The sequence below is a fragment of the Cololabis saira genome, chromosome 14, assembly GCF_033807715.1.
Source record: "Cololabis saira isolate AMF1-May2022 chromosome 14, fColSai1.1, whole genome shotgun sequence".
Classification (NCBI taxonomy): domain Eukaryota; kingdom Metazoa; phylum Chordata; class Actinopteri; order Beloniformes; family Belonidae; genus Cololabis; species Cololabis saira.
The window spans coordinates 5852612-5870019 of NC_084600.1; the positions used below are offsets into that span (position 1 = coordinate 5852612).

The window sequence follows — 17408 nt, forward strand, 5'->3', positions numbered from 1 at the left end:
GAATAAATGCATAACTACAGACGTTTTCCTTTTTATGGGTATTTTTTTTTTTCAGTCACATATATCGTGATGAAATTTCTTACAATATATTGAATATCGTAGATATCGTGTATTGTGATATCATCGTGGGCCACATATCACTACAGTATTGGATCGTGAGTTACCCGTATCGTCCCACCCTAGAATAAACACAGTATGGGATGGGAAGGCTGGAAAAATTAAAAGTCAGACACATTTTATGATTGCACAGATGTGATAATTACTTATTACGTAATTTATGTGTACTGTGTCTATATTTTTTCCTGTAATTTTAATGGCGACGGCGCCCTAGCACTGGATTAAATGTGTGGAGGTTTCAATCTGGCAGCCGTGACTCGGTCTGAACACCGTTGGGAATCAGTCTGCGCCGCCATCTCCTCTTACGTCCACCGGACTGGGGCAGCCGGGGGACGCAGCGCACAACTAACTTACGGACAACAAATGGCTGTCAATAACCGAGTAGAAACATGTTTCATGTGTGGGCCAGGAGCGGCCCAAAGGTCACGGGTCGGCTGCAGCACGAGCCGGCGTGAGCGTGAGGGACAGGTGTGGCCCACGGGCCCCAAGGAAAGACATATCTGAGCTGTGAGAGAAAAGACCAAACCTTTAAGTTTCATGTTTTATTTATTTAGAAAAGCCAGTCAAACATGATTGACAGCCAGGAAATTGGAAAGCCGTCCGGCGGGCCGACAGGACACGAGAGAACAATATGCCTCACCTGAAGTACAAAACCAACTCAGCAGACACATTACCATCTATATGAAAACATCAGCCAGTCAGCAGGATGCAGGTCGCTCTCACAACACATCCACAAAACAAGTGGGTGTCCGGCGACAAATATGAAATGATGCTTTATAGATTCAGAACCGCTATAATTTCTTATTTATTATCCATCATTGCAGAGAGGAAGGAAAGTGCAGACTACACTGCAAAACTCATCAAACTGTTGGACACTTGAAAGCTGCGTTCAGGTGTTGAAGAGCGGGTGACAAATCCTGCTCTTTTCCTCATCTTTAGCTCTCAAGAGACAAAACCTTTTGTAATATTTCATGTACCAATCCCTTAAACACTAAATCGTATCAGAGGGACTGAAAACTGTTGAATAGCAGTTCGGAGCTGAGGTTTGGATTCTTCTGGCTTCAGGATTTCTTGAGGTGAGAACTTTTCCTGCCCTCTAGGTTCATGTACAGGGGGATGAATTTGACTAGATAATATGACCTCTAACATGCCATGGAGGACGTGAAGCCTCCACAGCTGAGTTTCTCCGGCGTGTCGGCTCTACTGGAGGAGATAGACCAGCGTGTCCCCGATGTCGGCGCTGAGCCCGTTGTCAGCCAGACTGACCTTCTTCTCCTGCAGGTTTACGCTGAATACTGATTTGCTGGAGATGGGCAGCTTGCCGAGCTCCTCCTGGCCCAGGACGGGCACCCGGCGAGGCCCCAGGACCGGGTCCTCGTACCGCATCAGCTTCACCCGGGACAGGTCTGGGGGGGGAGGAGACAAAGGTCACGCTAAAACTAAACACTCAAAAACAACCAGAAACAGTCCCAGAGAGGAGATGGAGGAAGACAGGATGAAGAAACAAGGATGCAGGGAGGAATGGAGAGAAAATGTTAGGAGAAAAGGAGAAGAAAAGAAGAAATACAGAAGAGATAAAGAAAGAACGAGAGAAAGAGAGAAAAAAGAATGAGAAAGAGAGAAAGAAAGAACGAGAGAAAGAAAGAAAGAGAATAAAAGAGAGAACGAACGAAAGGAGAGAACGAGAGAACAAAAGAACGAAAGAAAGGCAAGGCAAATTTATTTATATAGCACAATTCAACACAAGGTAATTCAAAGTGCTTTACATTGACATTAAAAGCGGCAAGACATAATAACAAATGGGTAAGAATAAGAAAAGAAGTAAAATAATAAAAAGCACAAGCTGTTAAAAAAAATAAGGGCAGTAGAGTAGAGTACAGCAGGTTTAATTTAAGAGTACACTTCAGTAATGTTTTTATCCTGATTTAAAGGATCTACAGTTGGAGCAGACCTCAGGTCTACAGGAAGTTTGTTCCACCGGTGAGGAGCAGAATAACTGAACGCTGCTGAACCTTGCTTGGTTCTTGTTCTTGGGACACACAACAAACCAGATCCAGAAGACCTAAGGGGTCTGGGAGCTTCATAGGAACTAACAGATCCAGGTGAACCTCAGGGGTCTGGGAGCTTCATAGGAACTAACAGATCAACCATGTATTTTGGTCCAAGACCATTCAGGTCTTTGTAGACCAGCAGTAAGATTTTAAACTCTATCCTTTGACTCACTGGAAGTCAGTGTAGTGATTTCATGACTGGTGTAATGTGGTCCAGTTTCCTGGTGTTTGTAAGGACTCTGGCGGCAGCGTTCTGGATCAGCTGCAGCTGCCTGATAGATTTCTTGTTAAGGCCTGTAAAGATGCCATTGCAATAATCCAACCTACTGAAAATGAATGCATGAATAAGTTTTTCCATGTCTTGTTTAGACAGAATACCCTTAATTCTAGCAATGTTTTTTAGGTGGTAATAGGCAGATTTGGTGATAAACTTTAGATGGCTGTTAAAGTTCAGGTCTGAGTCAATAATTACACCCAGATTTCTGGCTTGATTCGTAGCTGTCAATGACATGGAGCCAAGGTGAGCGCTGATCTTTTCCCTTTCATTTTTAGGGCCAAAAATGATCACCTCTGTCTTTTCTGCATTTAGCTGGAGAAAATTCTGGCACATCCACTCATTGATTTGGTGAATACAGTTACTCAATGAGAGTAGAGGACTGTAGTCATGTGGTGACACTGAAATATAAAGCTGTGTGTCATCCGCATAAGTATGGTAGGAAATGTTGTGATGTTCCATAATCTGAGCTAGGGGTAGCATATAGATGTTGAATAGAAGCGGTCCGAGTATAGACCCTTGAGGAACCTCACATGTGATCTTGGTTCTCTCAGACTCATGGTTTCCTATTGACACAAAAAAGGCCCTATCTTGTAAGTAAGATTTAAACCATTGAAGCACAGTGCCGGTAAGTCCCACCCACTTTTCCAATCTGCTGAGAAGAATGTTATGATCAACTGTGTCGAATGCAGCACTCAGATCCAATAATACCAGGACAGAGGATTTACCTGCATCATTATTCAGATGAATATCATTTAAGACTTTGATGAGTACAGTCTCAGTGCTGTGGTGAGGCCGAAATCCAGACTGAAATACATTAAAGAGGTTGTTTTGCATCATAAAAGCATGGATTTGCTGGAAGACCACCTTTTCAATGATTTTCCCTAAAAATGGCAGATTTGATATTGGCCTATAGTTACTAAGTGTTGTAGCATCCAGATTAGATTTTTTTAGAAGAGGTTTTATTACTGCAGTTTTCAAGGCCTGGGGAAACTGGCCTGTTTGAAGAGAAGTATTTATTATCTGCAATACATCCGGCGCTATGCAGTCAAAAACTGTTTTAAAAAAGTTTGAAGGCAGAATATCAAGACAGCATGTTGTGGGCTTTAATTTTGAAACTGTTTCCGTTAGGGTTGTATTATCTAATATGCTGAACTGTCCAAGCTTTACTACAAGATAGGAAGGCCAGAGTGTTATCATTCCTTAGGTGGAGCACATTGTTTGTCTTATCTGTAATATTTTGTTTGTGAAAAAGTCAGCAAAGTCGTTACAGGTCTTTTTTGATATCAGTTCAAGTGGGATTGAGGCTGCAGGGTTTGTCAGTCTTTCTACCACAGAAAACAATGCGCGAGTATTATTACTGTTTCTATTGATAATCTCTGAAAAATACGATTGTCTTGCATTCTTCAGTTTCTGGTTATAGTTGCGAAGACTAGAAAGAGAGAAAGAGAGAACGAAAGAACAAATATAAAGAAAGAGAGAACAAGAGAACAACAGAATGAGAGAACGAAAGAGAGAGAACGAAAGAACAAGAGAACAAAAGAGAGAACGAAAGAACGAATATAAAGAATGAACGAGAGAACGAAAGAACGAGAGAACGAAAGAACAAAAGAACAAAAGAACAAGAGAACGAAAGAATGAATATAAAGAAAGAGAGAACGAAAGAACGAATGAAAGAGAGAACAAAAGAACGAGAGAAAGAAAAAAATAAGAGATAAAGAAAGAACGAGCGAGGGAGAGAAAATGTAAATGTACTTTATTTCTATAGCCCTCTACACCTCTAGGTGAGCCAAAGTGCTTTACAGAATAAAACATACAGAAATACAAAAAGAAAAAGAAAAAGAGAGAGAGAGAGCACTGAGGGTGGAAATGAAATGAGAAGAGAAGAGACGTCATCCACAGGCGATTGACAGAGATGAGAAGCTGCAAAGAAAACTGGGTCACTCCACTCCTGAAAGCTCGTTACTTTTCTTCTCCAACCTGAGAGCTGGTTCAGACCGACTCCCTGACGGAGCAGCAGCTCCGCTGGTTCAGACCGACTCCCTGACGGAGCAGCAGCTCCGGCCGGCTCGCCCCCTTTCATTTGATGAAGATGATGCTGGACGCTCTCTCGCTCTTTTCCTCCTCGTGACAGTCAGGATGGAAACATCCCCCACTGGCTCAAACTAACACCACAAACTTTCCCTCATTTGTTGTTAAATGCTGATTCCTTATTTTCAAGAATAAACTTCATTTCAACAATGCGCTTTCCAGCTATTCTTTTTTTTTAAATGTTAATTCTTGGTGTGCCTACGTTGAGCAGCTGGTGTCTGTGTAGGTTTAGTGGTTCTACCTGGATCAGATTAGACCACAGTTTCTTGGTCTAGGTCAGGGGTCAGCAACCCAAAATGTTTTAGAGCCATATTGGACCAAAAACACAAAAAAACAAATATGTCTGCAGCCGCAAAAAATGAAAAGTCTTGTATTAGCCTTAGAATGAAGGCAAATGGCGAAAAAAGTCGAAATGTTGAGATTAATGTTGAAGTACAATTTCGAGAAAAAAGTCGAACTGTCGAGAAAAAAGTCAAAATGTCGAGATTAAAAAAGGAAAAAAGAAAAAAAAGAGAAAAGGAAAAAAAAGGTCAAACATTTTTGAAAAAGCTCCAGGAGCCACTAGGGCGGCGCTAGAGAGCCGTATGCGGCTCTAGAGCCGCGGGTTGCCGACCCCTGGTCTAGGTGGACAGATTTTGTTTAAACATTATCTGAACTGTGCTTAAATCTGAAATCTAAATATGCTTCTTCCAACAAAAGTGCACCCAAACCCTCCAAGTTTGGGGCACATTTCCTGGATAAAAGGGCCGTTCTACTTCAGCAGCATCAGTCTCAGATATTGAACAGCCTTGGAGCGGTTCAGAGCCGAGTGTGAAGCAGATGAATATCAGCAGCTCTAGATCTCAGGCCGTGGTTCTCAGCCCTGGAAGGTTCTCCCCGAGCAGGGAACGAGTGCTGCCTCGGGCGGAGGAGCTGGAGGGGAAGAGAGGGCTGGACCACAGGCCGAGGCTTTGGGTTTACGGTCCCACCCTCACCTATGGTCATGAGCTGTGGGTGGTGACCGGAAGAATAAGATCGTGGACACAAGCAGCTGAAATTAGGGGCCAATCCCAATACACCCCTACTTTCTACCACTAGCCCTCCCTCACTACCACTAGCCCTAAAAAGAACCCACTTTAGGGCCATTTTAGGGCCCTTGTAATCTTCCCAGGTCTGTCCCAATACTCCCACTACCCCTACTTTTCAGCACCACCCCTAAATTTTGCGTGCTACTTCACTGCGTGGTTTACGTTCGGGTACGTAAGCGACTGTGTAGTTACGTTTGCACATACGTCAAGCTGAGAGCTAAAAGCTGTCTTAATTTCAGCTGTAGCGCTGTTAATATGCCACTTTATTAAGTTTTAATATTTTTTCAGGCGTAAAAGTAACCGTTAAGATCCCCAACCTGGGCTCAGTTTATCCAAATAACGCCTGTTAAGAATTTCATCCGATGCTGCCGGCTCGGAGCAGCAGCAGCAGCAGCAGCAGCTCACGGCCGGAGTACAGACGTGATCGCCAGGTCAACCTGCGCCGTCGTCCCGGGGAGAAACCTGCAGCTCTGTGGAGAATTACCGCTGGCTGAAATAAATCATTTAGGAAAATAAATGTTGGTTTAATAGATGAAATCTAACAGTTGTAGCTACGCCTGTTAAGAAATTTTTTCAGAAAATTTCAGGATGAAGATGCCTGCCGGCTCGGGAGCTGATTTATGGTTCCGCGTTAAATCGGCGCAGAACCTACGGCGTAGGGTACGGCGTACGGCGTAGGGTACGGCGTAGGGTACGGCGTAGGGTACGGCGTACGGCGCGCGCGGAACCATAAATCAGCCTTTATTCCAGTGAGGTTTGAAAAAGACTTCGCAACAACGGGCAAACGAGTGATTATGTACATTCACTGAGTGAATATTATGAAAGTAAAATATATATTTCTCACTAGAAATGTAATCAAAATGCATTTTTATGCAGAAACTAACTCAAAATATTGATTTTATTCACTAAAAAATAAGAAATGGCCGCTGTTTTTTGATTCAGTCCGCAAATGACAAAGAAAAGCATTCTGGGAAATTTTTCTGGCCCTAGTTCACCTAGTCAGCATCTGAAAACCCTCGCTCTGAAGGGCCAAATTCATAACCACTAGCCCTACATAAGCACACTCCCCCTAGGTGAAAAGAGGAATTGAGACACCACTACCCTCACAGGAACGCACAAAATTTAGGGGTAGGGATGAAAAGTAGGACTAGTGGGGGGATTGGTACTGTGCCTTAGTTTCCCCTGCAGGGTGTCTGGGCTCTCCCTTACAGAGGGGGTGAGAATCTCAGTCATCCGGGACCAACTCAATGCCAATACCAGCCTCTGCACACCGTCATCAGCAGCAGGAGAAGCACAGAGGGACTTTAGGGGGGTCAGTCTGTCAGTCAGTCAACAACAAACCGGATTGTGCACTAACTTTGTGCAATATTTTCATAACATTTATTTCTTTTCTATATATAAAATTCTATTTGTGGCATCTTTTTATCTTTTATATGGGTGTTTGGTTTTTGGGGTGTTGTACAGTAATCCCTCGTTTTTCTTGGGGTTTCGTTCCAAAATGAACCCTTGATAAGTGAAATCCGCGAAGTAGCAACCTTTTTTTTTTTTTTTTTACAATTATTATACAAGGCTTCAAATTGCGGAGATCAGCCCCGCCACGACCCGAGTAATTGGATTTGAACGGGAGAAAATGAAAAAGGATTATGGAAAAAAAAAAAAATACAATAAGTACAGTAGGACAAATTGTGACTTCACTGCTCTTCTGACTGTACCGCTGCATCCTGACTCGCTCTGTAGCGTCTTATTCTCCTAAAGCTGCGGTGCAGGAGTGTTTTTTCCAGAGAAGAAAATAGTTATGGGTCGTTGTTGTAACTCTTTTTTCTTCTGGGCAAAAAGATTCTTATAAACCGACATGGATTATATCTGAGACTGTAATGAACGATTCATCATAGGCTCCCGTTCTTGAGCTGCTGCTGAAGCTCATCGGCCGTTCTCAGCTTGTTGCTAAGCAACCAACGTTATTTACACAGGAAGTGAAGAAGCGTGGAAACTGATTAGCCAATCAGAATGCAGAACACGATGCACGATGCAAATCCGTGAAGCAGTGAGTCCATGAAAAGTGAACCGCGTTATAGCGAGGGATTACTGTATACGACAGTGCTGAGTGAGTGAGATGGAGATGTCAGTTTCCCAGAGGGAACTTCCCAAAGGGACTAATAAAGTCGTCTGAATCAGAATGAACTCGGAGCAGAGTCCCCATCCCTCCACATGGCCGAGGTGGTTTGGACGCCCCCTGGACACCTCCCTCGGGGGGATGTGGCCATGAGGCCCCGGGGAAGACCCAGGACCCGGTGGAGAGGTGATACCTCCTGGCTTAGGCCCCCCTCCCCTCCACCCGTCCTCCGATGTGAACAGATGGATGGATTAAGACTCACTTCTCACTTTGCAAATTCTCCCTGGAGCTTCTCCCTTCCCAAGTAACAAGGATGGCAAATGGCAAAGAATACAAAAGTATGGTGGAGACGACAAGGGCAAACATTCCCCCGGCAGGATGTGCACACCACCAGCTCCCAGTCAGGCCGAGCCACCGGGATGCTGCAACATGAGCCATTTGCATTTCCAACTGCAGTTTTTGGATGTTTTTTTTTTATCTTGGGAGAGCGGTTCTGACCTTTAATGAGTCTGTTGACTTTGGCCAGCCGGCGGACGATGTTGTCTCTGCTATCCCCCTGCCGGATGTCAACCTTCGTAGAAAACAGGCCGTTGGACGGTTGCGGGTTGACCAGGGACACGCTGACCCCGGGCTGGAGGGAGACGACAATAAGAGACGCCCGTCCACAAACCAGACAAACATGCCAACCAACGAAGAGCCGGAAAAACATTTCTACCTCTGATCTGAAAACGCTGAACGGTTTCCCGGGGCAACAGTCTTCTTTCACTTTGTCGTCCGCCTCGGATGCAAATAAGACGTCGATCTGCTCCAACTGTTGAAGAGGAAAATAAGAGAATTAGGGTTGGACTTAGCAGCAGAAGTGTGTACGGAGGTGTTTAGTACTTGGTATGCCCGCCGGCACGCGCTGCTGGGGTTAACCGGGCTTCAGCCGTAAGCTCAGACTTAGCATCCGGCTTTCCACCAGTCTGTCACGCTTTCCCCGAGATAACACGGCAGGGAAAGAGCAACGGGACTGGATATGAGAGGGAAACAAGTCCACGGATCATTTATATAACAAAAGAAAGAAACCATGCTGGTCATCCTGTTCTTGTCAGGCGAGTAAAGCATCATCCTCTACCCGTGTCAGTCTTAACAATAACAGCATCCGCTCTGTCTTTCTCCTAAGCTCGTCTTTCACCATGATTTTTCCGAAACATGGGAATCAGATTCAGGCCTTTGCTTTGATGTGCACCGTGTCAAGAACTCCTCGCGGGCGTTTAAATCTGTGCGGGTTTCTCAAAAGTATCCTGGACTCTGGGTTTGATTTATTTCCCCGACATGCCTAAGCTTTTCGTGCAGACAAAAGTATTAAGGGATTTCTCCACTGACAACAGAGCTCAGCATCGTCTCCTTTTGCGGAAGCGCTGGAACTCAGCTTTACGGCCGATTTATCTCTGAGCACACCGGGATGTTGCAGCAGCATATTAAAGTCTGACATTTCTGTAAAGACAAGCAGAACCCAGTCAAACAGAGGTTTTCATCATTAATGGTGTAAAAGTTGGGTTTACCACTTGCTGGTTTCGTGTCAAAACTAAAACATCCTCATTATTCTGCTACGTTTGTTTCCCCTTCTGGTGTGAGGTAGACTCCGGCGAGCGCTGAGCTCTACACACCTCCAGGGAGTTGGTTAGGTAGACCAGGTTCTCCAGGAGGACGGCCCGCTCGTCAAACTCCAGCTCCAGATCCAAGACCCGGGGCCCGCTCTTCTCCAGGTTCTCCTGAGAAACAGAAAACACAATAATCCAAGTGAGTGACTGAAACTAAGAAATAATATAAACTTACCAGGAATGAAAATGATTCAGAAGCTCAAAAATAAATAAAAACGCTTCATATGGAGCTTCATTATGTTGATTCTGCCTCCAAAAATGCTTTTTCCAGCAAAAACTGGCAAAAATAATTGTAATATCATGTAATTTTGTGTGTCTGTGTGTGTATGTGTGTGTGTGTGTGTGTGTGTGGGGTAACTACTGCTTATGGATCAAAAGAACACCTCAGCTGGAAATAATAGACTTCACAATGCAATAAAAATGTAATAATGTTTGTGTGCAATGCAGCAGGAGAAAATGTGTGAACCAAAACACTCAGAAATGGAGGGAAAAATGAATGAATGTTACACGAAAACAGCAGGAGGCGACGGCAGCTTGACAAAGGGGTTTCGCATTCAATCAATGAACACGCTGAACCCTGCAAGAATTCTGTTGCAGGTGCATTCCCACACCTGTGCAAATCACTTCATCACAATGGCCTCCATGTTTGACAGAGTAATGTAGAAAAGGCTTTTCAAGATGCAAACTCTCGGGATTCCTTTCAAATTAACTGGGAAAACTTAGGAACAACCAGAAATAGAGCCGTGTGCAAACATAGAAGATAAGCCTCCCTTTGGACAAGTGGTGCAAATCACTTCTTAGAAAGTAAATACAAGGAAAACCGACTCCGATGACACCACCCACGAGTCTTTATGTCAAACCATTCAAAAGTTATGGCAGAAAGTAGGAACTATCAAATATGGACCAATCAGATGAAGTGGGGGCACGCTTTTTGGCGTCTATCGTCGCCACGGTAACGTTTTTGAAAGAGAAAAGTAATGCGTGTTGTTGCAGGATCCAAACCACATTTTGATGTATAACACACCTGGGTGCACGTTACGGTTCGGGCCGTATTAACGGCTGAAGGAATGGCATAAATTTCGCCAAAATTACACGATTAATTCAAAATGGCCGACTTCCTGTTGGGTTTCGGCCATGGCATCAAGAGACTTTTCTTTAAGTTGTGACATGATACAGGTGTGTAGCGATTTTCGTGCATGTACGTCAAACCGTATCGTGGGGCTTGAGGCACAAAGTTTTCTAGGGGGCGCTGTTGAGCCATTAGGCCACGCCCATTAATGCAAACCATTAAATATCACATTTTTCACCAGGCCTGACTTGGTGAAAAATTTGGTGACTTTTGGGGCACGTTTAGGGGGGCAAAAAGGCCCTTTCATCGGAAAAATAGCAACGAAAAAAAAAAAATTCCTACAGATATAACAGGGCCTTCGCACTGTCAGTGCTCGGGCCCTAATGACACATAACAAGGAAAAAGAAAAGAATGGAAAGCTTACTTTGATCATGGCAACGAAAGGCATGACTCTCTTCATGTATTTCTTCAGCTCGGGCATGGCCCCCAACTCGCTGGCTATCACCTTGTTGTCTGGAAGAGTCCCGCCGTTGCTCTGCTCACAGTGGGGGGGGAACAGGCAGAGACAATCACCATCACTTCAGAGGGAGTGATGAGTTCTACAGCTCAGCACCTTTACGTGGCCGATGAGGACACTGGAATGTGAGCAGGCGTGTCTCACCTTGTAGTGCTTGCCCAGCAGGGACAGGGCGCTGTGCTGCCAGGGCGGGTAGCTCTTAGCCACGTAGATGTTGCAGTGGGACGGCTTGGCCGGGGGCTTTGACTCCCCCTTCTGTTGAGAGGAACAAGACTTCACATTTATCATCCATATTATCAGGAGCATAGTCATCGGTAGTTCAGATACCAGCTTGATCTCCTGTAAAAGGTGTGAACCTTGGTCTTTAACACTGGAAATTGGTCCCTGATAGAATCAGAATCAGCTTTATTGGCCAGGTTCGAAAATTGTCCAACAAGGAATTTGACTCCGGTAGTTTAGTGAAGAACATTCCTCAGGCTTCAGACACATTTTAACCAACACTTTTCCATGACTTTCCCATGACTTGGCAGCAAGTTTCCATGACTATACATGACCCTCTAAAACAGGGGCGTTAAACTCATTTTGCTTGGCGGGCCGGATTTGACCAATTTTTTTCTCGCGGGCCGCATGATCAAAATAACAAAAACGGTGCGAAATATTTTTTTCAAATTCTTTTTTTTTTTTACTATTGTTATCTAATCCAATATCAGTTTAGTTAATTTTAAAGGAAATATGCACTTTGTTTACACTCTAATTATGTAAAATATATTTCTTCAGGATCTTTTCTTGAAATGTCTCGTTTTTTTTAAATTATGTAAGATACTTTTAATATCATTTTACAAAGATAAACAGAAACAAGTATGTTTTTTTTATATTTCGCTTTTTTATAGGAAATTTAATTAAAATCTTTCTTAATACATCCAGGGGTGTTTCTTTGTGATTTAGAGATTTTCCAGTACAATTAAGTGTATTTATTTTTAAAAATTGGCACGGAATATTTACGCCAGTGTACCGAAAAAGTCAGCACTTCTATTTTAACTGTTTTACTTTGTCACTATCCTCGTATTCAAAACTAAAATTCTCAGAATAAATATCTTCTATCATGTTTTTTAGCAGTGATATTTTTCCTGCGAAAATATATAATAGTAGTCAGTTAATAAAAATAAACGACCGTCTACAAAAAGGCTGCGTTCAGACTGCAGGCAAATATCCGATTTTTAGCCCATCCAGATTGAAACTGGATGACTCTTTTGAAGTCTGAACAGTCCCAAACCGCATGAGATCCGATTTTTGCAAACCAGATGGAAACCACCTCCAGGAGGTAGTTTCATATCCGATCCATATCTCATTTGGGCAGATGCGTCTCAGTCTGAACATCCAAACACTCAGATCGGATATGACTGTCCCAGACGCTCCAAACCACCCGCCCATTTCCAGTTGTGGAGCTACTCATCCTTTCACAGAGAGCATGTACAATCTCTGATGTCACGTCAAAAACTATTATTTGTAGTTTGAGTGTTGCAAATTTACATTACAAATCATGTTTTAATAGCAGAAAAAAAGACCGCATTTCCACGTAGGTGCGTGTCGCCGCGTCCCCTACGCCGTAGGCTCTGCGTCGGTTTAACGCAGAACCATAAATCAGCCTTCAGTCGCGCTGTGAGCCTGAACCTGCAGCCCGTCAGCTCATCAGGAGGAGAGGTTAAAGAGCGGGGCTGCCAGTTATTCATTGCTGGTTCGTTTTGTTAACTCTGAGCTTTGTTGGTTGGTTTGTTAGTTTGCTGGTGGTTTTGTTCTGAACACCTTTCTCTGTTTCTCATTTTGCTGGTACGTCGGGTCCCTCCGCCGAGACACAACTTTTGCTGTAGGCTATGCGTTCATTTTTATGTCTAAAAATGATGCGCAGTGCCCACCCAATCAGAAAGGGTACAGATATTTTGGGATTTTTTATATATATAAAAGAAATACATGACTTCACACAATACACGCGCTGGGTGACGCCTCCGCTCCGACGTCGTTGCTACGGCAACCCGTCAGATCAGTCAATGATGTGGCCCAGTCTGAACAGAGCCAGATCTGATTTGGACACTTGCTAAAAACAGTGTGGACAGTCAGCCCTGAAAATCGGATATGAGAAGGAATCAGATATGAATCAGATTTGCCTGCAGTCTGAACGCGGCCAAAAATAAAATCGGCAAATGCATTCTAGAAAACTAAAAAAATTTCAAAAACTGCTCTCTTTGTGGAATAACGATGGATTTGTAGAAGAAATATATTATATATTATACATCATATGCTGCGATTCATGGCAATGATTTATGCCTTCCTTTTTAGTAAATTAACATTTGTTTTTTTTTTGTGTTGGAAACTTCTCATGGGCCGCACATTTGACACCCCTGCTCTAAAACATCAATGTATGAATGAAATATAGGAATAATTGGGCCGCTCGGTGGCGCAGTGGGTTAAGCAGCGGGCCATATACTGAGGCTACAGTCCTCCTCCTGCAGCGGTCGCGGGTTCGAATCCAGCCCGCGCACCTTTGCTGCGTGTCTTCCCCGTTCTCTCTCTCTACCCCTTTCCAGTCTGCATCTCCAATAAAGGGCCACTAGAGCCCAAAAAAAACCTTAAAAAAAAAGAAATATAGGAATAAAACTATGTAAAAAGTCACCACAGTGGAGATCTAATGACAATTATGGTTTTATACAAAATAAACTTTTGTTTAAACTAACACTGATATACCAGCACTATGTTGTAGTATATGTTGTATAGTAATCGAATATAACGGTAATAACTGTAATAATAACTGATCTGCATGATGCACAAGATGCTCGGCACGTCACGCGTGAGAACGCACAAGACTTTTCTATAAGAAATATTTATTGATCAATTTTAAATCTACCTTATAGGCTGTTATTACTAAATGTTATCATTAAGGCCGCGTTCAGACTGCAGGCAAATCTGATTCATATCTGATTCCTTCTCATATCCGATTTTCAGGGCTGACTGTCCACACTGTTTTTAGCAAGTGTCCATATCGGATCTGGCTCTGTTCAGACTGTGCCACATCATTGACTGATCTGACGGGTTGCCGTAGCAACGACGTCGGAGCGGAGGCGTCACCCAGCGCGTGTATTGTGTGAAGTCATGTATTTCTTTTATATATATAAAAAATCCCAAAATATCTGTACCGTTTCTGATTGGGTCGGCACTGCGCATCATTTTTAGACATAAAAATGAACGCATACCGCAAAAGTTGTGTGATCGGCGGAGGGACCCGGCGTCACAGAGAAAAGTGTTCAGAACAAAACCACCAGCAAACTAACAAACCAACCAACAAAGCTCAGAGTTAACAAAATGAACCAGCAATTAATAACTGGCAGCCCCGCTCCATAAGTGAGAAAAATAAATTCCATGACTTTTCCAAAACTTTTGGGGTGAACTTATGTTTCCAAAACTTTTCCAGGCCTTGAAAATTACATTTTCAAATTCCATGACTGTTCCAGGTCTTTTCAAAACGTATGAACCCTGATTCCTGCTACAAATAAAAACCACATGAAGCCACTTGTTAATCATTTTGCCCATGAGACAGAATCGTGTAAATGCCATCAAAGAAATGTTTTATAACTCAAATCTTGGTGCCATATTGCTACTTGAGCTAAAGATGCAGCTTATTTTTCTCCTCACTTTTTAAATGTATAAACATATCCACAGTTTCATGGGACGTGTATAAAGGTGCTGTCTCAAACTTCCTCTCTTCCTGTTTTAGCAGAAATGTTGATAAATATAAGCCATTAATTAAATACATTATATCAGGAAACGCATAAATACAAACATCTTCTCCCTCCCGTCTTCCCGTCAACCTTCAGGTTCCACCTCCATGGCAACCAAACATTTGTAAAGCAGATCGATAAGAGCAGCCTGGAAGGCTGAGATATAATCTCAGATCTCGTCGATACCTGTTTTGCTTTTCTCCCAACTGCCTACAGCTCCGTATTGAACTCTTAACTGTCAACGGACAAAAGAGCAACTTTCCTGCTGTGAGCACAACACAGACGGAGCAGCTCGAGTGGATCTGAAGGGATAAAAAGATGCTGCCAGAGAGTCGCTGGAGCACGACGGCAAGAGCAACAACTGCAGGGAAAATGCAATAAAACAAACACAACAACCAGCTTCTTCTGCTTTTTAACAGAGATAGAAACTGAAAAAAAATACAGGTTCATCTAATCTAAGTAAATCATTAAGTAAAGAAAAATAAGGGCCATATAATAAAGAAAAGTACTAATTTACATCGACAGCAGAGTAGCTGAGACCCCACTGAGACACTTTTGATGCTGAAGTCTAATCTGTTCACAATTCTTATCCTTATTCTGAACCATTGTGTGGCAAAAATCAGCCGCATCATCCAAAGCTGCACATCACTGCACATTATAATCACGGTGCAATTTAAAAACAAAATACAGTCTTTTAAACTGGGACAGTCTTCACATATTTGCAGATTTACATGTGATTTATAAAGTACTGGCTGATTTGGCCCCAGATGCTCCGGCAGAGTTCATGAGCCGGAGAAACGGCTCTGAGCTCCAGGCTCCGGCAGAGGGGAGCGTTTCATTCCTGAGGGGCCGCGAGTGCGTGGACCTCAGGACCTCAGGACCTCAGGACCTCAGGACCTCAGGACCTCAGGACCTCAGGAGGTTAAACTGATAACAACATACAAGGCCTTTACAAAATAACTAAAAATGTGGCTCATGAACTCAGTCAGCTGCCAACAGTAAAAGATGGGCCTGTTGTGATGTTTGGATGTTATGATCAAATGTTAAGTTGTGATGTCTTATTCTTTTTGGATTGTATAGAAAGTGTTTGAACATGTATCCTGTACTATAGTGTATAGATATTGTGTGATTTGTGCTCTCTTAACAGTTTGTTATGTACAGTAATCCCTGGTTTTTCACGGGGGTTACGTTCCAAAAAGATCCCGTGATAGGTGAAATCCGTGAAGTAGTGTAGTGGAAAATCCTGGTCCCCCTACATAAACTAAGTTTCTATAAGTAAATCACCTTTCCCATTTGGACTGGAGAAAAATGCGAAGAGTCAGATTGTTCTGGTGTTCCGTTCAATACTGCAGAGGTTTTTATTGCATAAAAACAATTAGCACCAACCACAGGAGAATTAACCATTCGAATGGACAACCCTAAGATCTTTCATCGGGTCTTCCTCCTTATAAACTCTCAAAGGGCCTGGGGGCCACACCCCTCACTTTTTATTTATTATCATGATTACAATCCATTTTCTTCCATTGTTTCCCTCACGTATATTTTATCGGAGGAAAAAGAAACAACCTTTCATTTTTTTAAACTTCAACTACCCTCCCCTGCACCTTTTCTCAAAAACAGGTGTCCTTTTCTCAGAATTTGTGTCTTTTCCCAGAATCTCGTGTCTTTAGAATCCTGGGAAATTTGTGCACACAAGAGGAGGATCCCCCTAGTGACACCTGTTTCTACGAAGTTTGGTGTAAACTGCTCAAAAAAGGGGCAATCTGTAGACAGCTGTTCTGAGAAATGACGCGCTCTATACCCAGAAAAAGGGGAGAGAATTTGCACACCGGGAGCGGAGCTCTCCGCTTTTCTTCCAATCTGAGCCCAAGACAGGCAGGTTTTTACAACATTCCTGTGCATTGAGCAGAGTTGCAGAGATTCTTTACGGTCAGCAAAGCTTTAGAGAAAAAAGTTGAAATGTCGAGATTAATGTTGAAGTAGAATTTCGAAAATTTAGAATTTAGAAAAAAGTCTAAATGTTGAGAAAAAAGTCAAAATTTCGTGAATAAAGTTGAAATGTGGAGAAAAAAGGCGAAATTTCGACTTTATTCACGAAATTTCTACTTTTTTCTCGGAGTGCACACTAAAAAAAAATCTTCCATTCTCAATTTGTTTTCCTCTTGCATGGCCCTAATACTCTTCCGTAAGTGTCTAACCATGTTTTTTTTCGTGTAGATGTATTTTATTGCACATTTAACCATGTGTAATCATGTTTTGTCCCCTTTTAAATAAACTAAACTAAACATAGCGGACTCCATTTTTTTCTTTTTCTGCGATTAATGAACACATTTAGACACAAGTGTTGGACTCCATAAAAAAAAAATTGATTGCAGAAAGAACTGTTAATTATGTAACAAATCTGATTAAAAATAGGTGAAGGTGGACAGCTTACCTTGTTCTTGGGGGGGAGCATGTAGGCCTTGAGCCTCAGACGGAGGTCGTGTGCCGTCTCCATCAAGTATTGAGAGGAGCGGATCAGAACCTCGTCCAGCGGCCCGGCCGCGGGCCACGACGCCTTCAGCAGAGAACTCGTCTGTTACAAGAAAAAGAAGAGCAGGGACCGGGAGTTGGAGAGGAGGGAGCCGTTTTAAGAATTTCCATAGTTTAAAAAAAAATAAAAATAACTGCTTAAGTTCAAGGCCTGCTGAATC

At 42.9% G+C, this 17408-nt stretch overlaps 1 protein-coding gene across 1 annotated transcript in view; it reads right to left on the reverse strand.

The window, feature by feature from the left end:
* Nucleotides 1-644: 644 nt before the first annotated feature.
* The window catches only part of lars1b (leucyl-tRNA synthetase 1b), a 49394-nt gene continuing 32630 nt past the window's right edge, over nt 645-17408 (reverse strand). The window contains exons 26-32 of the mRNA XM_061739468.1: nt 17150-17290; nt 11090-11200; nt 10853-10963; nt 9366-9470; nt 8429-8524; nt 8212-8344; nt 645-1523 (exon numbers count right to left, since the gene is read on the reverse strand). Coding sequence (XP_061595452.1) covers nt 1318-1523; nt 8212-8344; nt 8429-8524; nt 9366-9470; nt 10853-10963; nt 11090-11200; nt 17150-17290 — 903 coding nt within the window. The 3' untranslated portion in view covers nt 645-1317. The remainder of the gene's footprint in view (nt 1524-8211; nt 8345-8428; nt 8525-9365; nt 9471-10852; nt 10964-11089; nt 11201-17149; nt 17291-17408) is intronic.